The 9738-nt window shown below is 35.5% G+C and overlaps 1 protein-coding gene and 1 gene segment (V, D, J or C); both read right to left on the bottom strand.

The window, feature by feature from the left end:
• Window positions 1-3125: 3125 nt before the first annotated feature.
• Window positions 3126-5853, bottom strand: arl16 (ADP-ribosylation factor-like 16). 2 transcript variants are annotated; one of them, XM_056251826.1, is made up of 5 exons: window positions 5670-5853; window positions 5498-5556; window positions 4945-5061; window positions 4440-4555; window positions 3126-3994 (listed from the first exon to the last, which is right to left on the bottom strand). In XM_056251826.1, exons 1-5 carry the CDS (start codon window positions 5728-5730, stop codon window positions 3826-3828), a joined length of 522 nt encoding a protein of 173 aa, XP_056107801.1. In that variant the 5' UTR covers window positions 5731-5853; the 3' UTR covers window positions 3126-3825. The 2 variants fall into 2 exon arrangements, with proteins under 2 accessions (XP_056107801.1, XP_056107795.1); XM_056251820.1 differs by having other exon boundaries at window positions 5498-5853.
• A 1438-nt stretch (window positions 5854-7291) lies between these two features.
• On the bottom strand, window positions 7292-8044 carry LOC130085860 (probable non-functional immunoglobulin kappa variable 6D-41). The segment is given in 2 exon segments: window positions 7292-7774; window positions 7858-8044. Coding segments are annotated over 2 exon segments (450 nt in total).
• Between the last annotated feature and the right edge of the window lie 1694 nt (window positions 8045-9738).

Below are 9738 nucleotides of genomic sequence, written 5' to 3'. Positions count from 1 at the left end.
CAGTCATAAAACCCATGTGTGTGTGTGAACGCCTTTCATTTATAATCATATGTATGAATGTCAACTATGCATTACATGGCAATACAGATTGATGCTGGCTTTATAGGAAATGACAAAATAAATGACACAATTTAAAAGTTGAGAATATTTAATCCAACTCCTGCAGCATCAATATCTCCTAAACACCTCATACTTTAAGTATTATAATAGATTTGGAAAGGATAACCCACTTGTTACTTGTTCCATAAAACCCAGTACATAACTAAGCACAAGTCCAAAGACTCTTATACAGTTTTATCTATCATATTCTGATTTCTCGCACCAATTTCTAGCTCTGCTTTAGTGTCTCCTAATTAGTCTGGAGTACCTGATGACTTTCAATGCTGTGCTTTAATTTGCTGGTATCTGAACTGAACACATCCTGATGGCTCACTCTCACCAGTATGACAGGGAAAAAAAAAGGACTACGATTTTGGGGCCAATAATTTAAGTCGCAAAATGTAAAGTATGATGATTTTGTAATATTGGGCATTGACTGTTGAATGAATAGACCTCCAGCAAGAGAATGTACTTACCGTGGTGTTCAGAATGAATTGATGCCACTTACTAACAGAATGTAAGAATGTGAGACTTGCACATGACATGTTGCTCATCGAATACAAGGATGGAGATGAAACTGAATGGCATGTCTGGTTTATGTTTGTTTACTGTTCATACATCATGCTCTCCACCTCTGGCTTGACATCGCTTGCAAAAACTGTATACGGTACTAGTCAAATGTTTGGACACACCTACTCATAAGTTATTCTATGTTTCACTTTTCAGAAAACTATTAAATATCAAATTAAAGGATGGAAATCAATGAGTGAGCAAAATGTCTCATATAGCTTTTAATATACAGTAGTCAACATTTGAAGTGGATCAAAACCTTTCATCAAAGTCAACAGAACAACTTTGATTAACTTTTTTGTACCACACTCAAAAAAAAAGTCTTATTTATTTGAATTGCATATATAAAATTTCCATCCATTTGGATTGCATAGTTTTTACATAGGATGTCTTATTTTATCTTCAGTTTATTTCATCTAAGGCTGTGGCTGAAGTCAGTTGTAGTAGTTCTTGCATTCCTCTTTCTTTCAGTGATTCTGCTTGTTAACAGCAGGTGTTCATAACTAATGCTCAATCACCACACTTAATTATCTCATTAACTTCAACACTGCTTCAATGGTACTTTAACTCTGTAGTGTGCACACATATGAACACTGAGCAGTGTTAATTTAACATGCGCGTTTTTCTGTGTACTATTACATAAATCGTACCTGTTTCATTTGCGTATGACTGACAAATATGAATCACATTCAGTTTATTAATACAATTATATAGATCGTATCTGTTTCATTTATATATGACTGAAAAATATGAATCTCATTGGATTGAAATGGATGGAAATTTGATATGCAATTCAAATACATACATCTTATGTTTAACATAAATGTTTTTTTGAGTGCACTTCAAATGTTGACTACTGTATACACATACTTCACACAGAATGCATTTTTGAATTCCACTGCACTGCTTTTCCATCTTTTTTTTTCAATGTAAACATGCAGTAGACGGGCATCTTTGACCAATGATCTTTGACACAGCGTTTAAGTTCAAATTACTTTTAAAAATGTCTCGACACCTTTCATTTTCTTACATTCCACTGATCACATCTCACATTTTTTGGGAAAAAACTGTTCCCATTCCACTTCCCTGCGTCTTGCGTTTTTGCATTACACTGCATTGCTTTTCCATTGTTTTCTATGTAAACATGCACTAGAAGGATCGTTGCACTCACATCTCACATTTTTTGCAACATCTCGCACAAGACACGGCTTTCTAAAGATGTGGAGCAAAAATAAGTACTACTATAAAAATAAACACTTTTTAGTTTTTACCCAGTCCACTGCCCATGTCTCACAAAACACATTCGGTGTGAACGGCTCCTTATATGTTATATTCTTTAACCTGATGTGTGTAAAGAGTACCTGAAAACCATACTTGAGTAAAAGTACAGATACCTTACAGTGAAAATGACTCCATCACAAGTTACAAGTCACCAAATCCAATTCGAGTTGAGAAAAAGTCGTAGGCCCAGTTTCACAGACAGGGTTTAGATTAAGCCTGGATTAGGCCGTCAATTAGGACATTTAAGTAGCTTTTATAAACAAGCCTTAGAAAAAAACATTACTGGTGTGAATCTTGAGACAAAACAATGGCACCGACTTATTTTAAGATATTCCAGCACAAGTTGCTTTCAGTTAAAACAGCTCAAACATGCATTTTAGTCTGGGACTAGACTCAAGCCTAGTCTGTGAAACCGGCCAATCTGATTTGATTTTGAACATTACTCAAGTATTTTACTTGCACTGATTGTAACACACCAGAGACATGCCAGTGAAAATCAAGAAACTTGATCTGTGAAGCAATCACATTTATTTTCTAAAATCAATAAAACTGAACACCTCGATATTGTAATAAATCAAGGTCGACACAACAGCCTCTTAAACGTCTAAAAACACTGAAGTCTCAGTGCTCAAAAAGGACACAAGTAAACCAATATCCTTCAAAAAGGTCTCTTCAAAATAACAGTTAGATGAAATAATGTTGAGTCAAATTAAATAGTCAAAGCCCACCTGCACTAGATGTGCTGGTTTCGGCTGCAGTCAATCATAACTGCTCATCTCATACATGAAACCCCTGAGATTCAGAAACGACCTGCTAATGTTGTTAAAGCATAAAGTAGCCTTGTTGACTTTGGGTGGGTAAGAGCAAAACGCAAAAGATATAGTACCTTAAATCCCCTGTAGATGGCGATATTGCTTCTTTTGTAGCAGAAATGAACTGCTGCAGAATGATCCCCATGCTAAATGTAAACAAACTTTACATCACAAATGTATTAGAGTAAAGACTATACTTATGCAAAATGTAGTCAAGTATAAAGTAAAAGTTGCTAATATCTTTGATACTCAGTACTTAAAGATACTGTGCCTGATATTTTTTTCTTCTATTTGGGCAAAATGGTTTAAACCCCAAATAATATATTTTAAAAGCAATCGTCTGTAAAAAAAAAAAAAAAAAAAAAACAGGCTCTATGATGCCATCTACTGTTTATTATAGAGGACTGTAATAGATGAGAAGCTCTTTCCAGGGACGGAAAGTCTTGGCCAATAACATGCTCAGGAAAAAGGGGGTTGGGCATATTGAACTCAGGGACAACAATTATAAAATGAGGGAGTCCATCATGAATCCATTTTTCAAGGAAATAAACTTTTAAATATGTCATTTTGGTGATCAAAGATGAGTTTTAAGGGATAAAATGATTGACTACAGGGGGACTTTAAATACTTTACACCACTGATCCTAGGATGCATTCACAACATTTCAAGACATTTCTCCTGTGGAACACATTGGATTTGAGAGCTTACAGAGGAGGGAATAATCCAAGTGTTTAATGGTTGTGTTTTGACCACTTTGGATCATGGTTACAATATGCTTTCATTGTGTGGAAAAGAACCACTCAGAGATTCTTCAAACTAACTATTCCCCAGAGCACAGGACGTCACGAGAGTCGTCAAAAGACCACCAGTTCTACATTTTGCCACGGCTGTTCCTCAAATGAATGTTTGCACAAGCATGTGGCGTGGGACTGAGTTGAGCTACTGAAACACAGCAGCACTGCGATGACTGGAAATCACAAACACATCTTCACGTCACACTTATCAGATGTTAACTGTGACCTGTGATATAATATTAGCCTCCAGTGCTCTGCATCCACATCTCTCATGTATCCGAGCGGTTTGGAAACAGCCAGGCGAGCACATCCTGAAGGCCCTGTCCCGAGCGCCCACTGATCTCTAGTGTTGTGATTGACTGAGGCGCAGTTCTAATGATGTCATCCATCCTGAACAACGACTTCAGCTCCACAAGAGACATGGTGCACGGAAGATCCCTGAGGAAAGAAATGTATTAATGGAGTGAGGAGCGATAGGCTTAGCATGACTTAAATCAGCAAGGGAGACAGTAGCTGTTTCCATCCACCTATTTTGGGATATCTCATTAAAAAAAATGACTGGATGGAAACAAGATGTGCATAAATTCTAAAAATGTGCATAATAAAAAATAAAACATCAGACATCTGACCGCAAGATAACATGAGGGTGTTTATTGAATCTCGTCTGCACGCTCAAGAGATGCAAGTCATTTATGATGGAGGAATAAAGAGTCACAGTGAAGTCGCCGATATCAGCAACTTCCATTTATAATCGATAGTTAGCGCCAAATTACCAGGAAATAACGATTTTGCTCTCTTGAACACATGGGATGAAACGCTGCTTTGTTTGCAAATGTTTTATGTAACTGGATGTAAATGTAGCTAGTGTGTGACCTCTTCTGACCTCTTGTTGAAGAGTATGAGCACAGCGGCAGCGTGAAGCGGCTCCGCAGAGAGAACAGACAGCAGCTGGACGCAGGACGATGAAATCTGGCCAATGTTGCCACAGTCCACCACAAACTACAAGGCATAAAGAACAAATGCATTTCAATAGTGATGGACAACATAATCATACTGTAAATGTACATACAGTCTCACTCCAGGACTCTCAAAACGATGAAGAGAAAACCTGCCAATAATCCTCACGTCCAGTGGTTGATAATCGAGGGATTCTACAAACAAAGCCATTACCTTCTGCCATCTGAGTTATATATTCACTACCAGTCAAATGTTTCAACACACTTCATTCTTCAATATGACATCTGGTTTTCACACTTTTATACTAGTAAATTCATAATAACTCACAACACATATGGGAAGTAGTGATGACAAATGTTAAGCAAATCAAACCTATATATTTAAACTTATTTCTTTCTCATTCTCTTATTTCTTGACTTGTTGATACTCACAATAACGGATGTGCAATCTAAGTAGTATTTTGGCCAAATGGGCCCCATACAGCCTCCCAACTCTCGTATTGTTATTTTCTTCCTCCGAAATATGAGGTCTGTGAGGTTGGTACCGACCTAGAAAATAAAAATAAAATGAAGATATTGCACACACATTTTTTTTTCTTTTTTTTTTTTCTAATAATCACCTTTTGACCAGTCCCGACCCCAACTTATTTCCAACACATGCACAATAATATATATATATATATATATATATAAAAGCTAGTATTTTGTATTTATTCTTTTTGTAAATATATATATATATATATTACTCCAATGCATTATTACACAGACTTTATTGTGATTTAAAGAAACTATTAAACAAACAAACTAAAAAAGAAGAAGAAAACGTCAGACATAATCTTAATTTCCTACTTTAGTTTTAGATAGCATAATTCAATTTACTTCACTAAAACACACTGTTTGCCGTAAACTGCGTATAAAATATTACAGAAAGCTTTATTTATTTGACTAGCTGAACAGCATTAGTGTGAAGAGGAGAGCGGCTCACCGTGGGAAGAGTGACGGGCGCTTCACCCAAATCCGCATGCGCATCCATCTGACACAACTGTTAGTCCAGAATAAAGGAGTCATATTCATTGATAGTGGGTGAGAAATTATAATAAGAAACTATAAAATTTAGTGAGGCAGTCTGTCTTATTTAAACAGCTGGTAAAGGATATTCTGTAGTCGTTTCAGCAAAAGCGTTTTCCCAACTCCAGTTGCACCGAGCAATAAACACATCGCCTCGACCACTCAGCCTGCTAACAGTTAACGTTACTGTATCAGAATAAAAGCGATGTTTTAAAGATTTCTGTTCTACATTCAACCATTACATGGAGAGATTTCCTGTGTCGCCACGGCAACGATGCTATTTTACAAAATAAAAGTCTCCATGTTTCCTGTGTGATTATTTTTGAGGATTCATCGCGCCCTCTGGTGAGCTGTAGCAGAATTGCTCTCCAAACCCATATATCTCTAGTGAAAGAGGAGTGTTTTGTTGTACTAAATGTACATTTGTAGTGTAGGCCTACTTCAAATTATAAAAGTCTTTTTTGTAACTGCAGGTAGGCCTACTTGCAGTCAATATAATATGAACGGAAATGGGCCAAGAGAGACACTTTCATATGTTTCTTAACACACTTAAATAGACTTTTAAAAAGTAGCTATACAAATAATGAAAAATTTAAAGTTTGACTTTAAAGTACATATGTTGAATCGTTATGTTTAAAACATTGTCGTGCTTAAAAGAAGTTGCATCCCTTAAAAGTTTCCATCCCTTCCTTTTGTAAAACGACAAAAGAAAGGGATGAAAGGAGTGAAGAGACGTAGAAGGTACAGACTTTCAAATGTAATGGAAAATCATCCTAAATGACCATGTAATAAATAAAGCTTCTTGCGAGAAACTGAAACAGATCCAAAGTGTTATTAAGACATTCCACTTTTATGAGTATTTTACTATATAGTGTACATTTGTAATTTTGAGAAAGACTTTTGAGAAAAACATTTTTCAGAATTTAAGTTCAAGAACATTGAGGATGACCAAGTTTGTTTTGAATGGAATAAGAGCAAGTCATTTCTAAACAAAAGCATCAACCTCAACGGAAGAGTCCTGTGCAGATGTTGAGGCAGAAGAACCATGATGATAATAATGCATGATTAGAATTATTCTGATATTCTCTGTCCAGATGTAAATCAGAGCCGTGATCAATAAAGTTGAGTGATCAAATACTGTACAACAGCAAACATTTGCTGCATATTTCTGTATTGTGTATCATGTTTTGGGGGTCGGGGAAAAACATAAATCATAAAATGCATTTAAATAATATACATATATTCTCACCGTTAAATGTTAATTGCAATTAAATGAAAATGTATTTTAGTTAAAATGTATATATTAAATCCAATTATTGAATGTAAGAGTGTTTTTGACACACAGTAGTGCATCCTTAGTCACTTTGATATTTGAATATGGTTTATTAGGCTTTTTAAAGGTCTATAATAATAAGCTTCTCATGAATGAAATTAAATTATATGAGAAAGTGTGTTAGGGAAGCACAGACAGTTCACTAGATACTTCATCTGTCCCTAGTGCACATCTTTTCTTTTTTCAGATATGCTGTATAATTTCTTAATATATAATATAGAAAACAGATATCCAAAATAAATGTATGTATACATCCATCAAAATATAAATTTTACTGTTCACATTTTACGTTTAATTTTCCTCACTGTTAAATAAATGAATATAAAATAAAAATATAAATGTCCAACATGCCTCTAGGTGACCAGTCCATCTCTAGAGTTACACTTGATTTAAATGATATATACTAATGTAACTATAAACTGTAACTGCACATATTGTATATTGAATTCAAGAACAAGTGAGACGTGTGTAAAAGCAGAAGTCAATGTGAGCAGTGAGGAGGTTTTTGTCATGGTGTGAATCACTGTGATACGTACTCACTAGCAGAGCCGTCCCATGTGTTACAGTAATACACTGCAGAATCACCAACATCCACATTACTGATGATCAGATTATAGTCAATATTTGACTGAGCTGTAGATGTGAAGCGGCTGGATGTAAAACCATCACCATATGCGTCAGGAGAGCTGTGTCCATAATAGAATCTCAACACAAACTGAGGAGCTGCATTTGGATTCTGTTTATACCAGTGGACATAATAACCTTCATACTTTTCAATGTTACAATCCATAGTCACAGATTTGCCTTTTTGTTCTGTCAGCACAGAGGGTTTCTGTGTGACCACTTTCACAGATCTGACACCTGTAAAATCATGATAAATATAATTAATTTCATCAACTTTGACACCCCTGAGAGAACAACATGTTTGTAGTGAAATAACTTACATGACAGAAGAGTGAGGAGAGTGAAGTAGAAAATGATCAGCATCTTCCCTGTGAAGCAGTTTGAGTTTAGTGGAGAGATGAAGAGAATAAGAGAGACTGAGAGACTCATATATGAGGAAGAGAAACTCTGAAAGAGTGACGATCACTGGAGTTCAGCCAATCATTTCATCCAGCAACTGCTTTAATATTCTCAATTACTTCATTTATGGAAAAAACTGAGAAAACACACAATTTCCATCCAGCTATAAATGTGAGTCATTAAGAAGGAGCTTCGATCTAAAGGACATAAAACACATTTAAAGGAAGCTCAGGTTCACCTAATAGTTTGTCAACTTGTCAAATATTGCAAGATGTCATATTTGTCATGTTTGTAAAATCATACAATCTGCACTCCTAAAATCTCACTTTACTTTTACTAGTGCTGCGTTATCCAGTATATGTTTACGGATAATCTACAGTAATTTGTCAAAAGTGAATAGCAGAAGAAACCGTGTCTCATAATGAAATGCTCTTGACTGCAGTTTTATCTTTCTCTCTTCTGTCATTCCACACTTCAGGTGAGTTTCCTGGTTTGCTGTGATACTGCATTAGTCAAACTGATCTGCTCTTATAACAGAATGATTGCAGGAGTTTTGAACAGATTTATCCACTATTAGCTGTTAGAGAGTATGTGTGATGAATGAACATCATGTTTAACCATTCCTGACTATTTGATCAGATTTCCAAATGTTAAAGGGGTCATGTTATGATATTTTAATATGTTCCTTGAGGTCCACTTATAATGTAAATAGTTATTTTGCTCAAAAATGCTGAAAAACTGCAACCTTCATTCTGACCCTCTGTCTGAAATGTATATAGAGTATATGAGTGATGAATGAACAAGATGTTTAACCATTCTTGGCTTTGATCAGATTTCCAAAGGTTGAAGTCACCATGAAATCAAAAGTTTTTATGAAATGTTGCAGTATTTATTATAAATTACTTATCCAAGCACGTCATTATTTTTTACATTTATGTTCCCTGATTGTCAATTACAGACATATATTTTTAATAGTAGGTAGTAAAAGTTATAAATGAGTAAGCTACGTGATGCAAAATAAAGCATTGATTAGATATCACAAAATCATGTTAATTACAATGTGGTCTTCCTGGCAGAACTTAACGCTAAAGCTTCCATATCTGACCAGCTCCAGTAAAGTCACTCTGGTGTGTCTGATCGATCACATGTCTGTGGCTTTTGCTGATGTGCGCTGGCTTGTGAATGGGAACTCTGTTACTACAGGCGTCTTCACCGGCTCTGCTGAACAGCAGCCCGATCAGAAATTCAAGATGAGCAGTTATTTAACCATTGAGAGCTCAGAGTGGGACAAAGACCAATATCTGACATGTGAAGCGTCTGTTGCCTCAAAAATCACCAGCACAAGCATCAAGAAATCTGAATGCAGCGACTAAACTCACAGAATCTGATGTGTTGTTGAGTGATTATGATAGCGAGTAATAATATCTTCTGACGTAGTGTAATAGAAATCATGAATATAGAAACCATTAAAAATAGTTCAAGAATGTAGCCTGAACTGTGTCATTTTCTGCAGACAATATTCTGGCTTTAATGATGATGTAAGATTTACAACCTGTTTAATAAACCGCATGTTGAACAAACAGTTTTCTTACTGATTTTGCAGAGAAATTAAGCATGTAACCATTTAAAATGTTTTAACTACTTCCTTACAAAGTCAGTTTTCACTTCTACGATCAATGGACAAATGAATAATAAAAGTACTATCATTGTGTAAATACTCAAATGAACCATGAAACCTCAGATCTTCAGTGGAAAGAGCAAATTAAACTAGTGTTACTGCTAGTAAATATCATTTGTTTAGA

Source organism: Rhinichthys klamathensis, unplaced genomic scaffold (genome assembly GCF_029890125.1).
Source record: "Rhinichthys klamathensis goyatoka isolate OS25496 unplaced genomic scaffold, OSU_Roscu_1.1 h1tg000004l_1, whole genome shotgun sequence".
In the NCBI taxonomy this organism is placed as follows: Eukaryota; Metazoa; Chordata; class Actinopteri; order Cypriniformes; family Leuciscidae; genus Rhinichthys; species Rhinichthys klamathensis.
The sequence above is the reverse complement of the archived record's forward strand: the minus strand, read 5'-3'. Positions and strand labels throughout refer to the sequence as shown.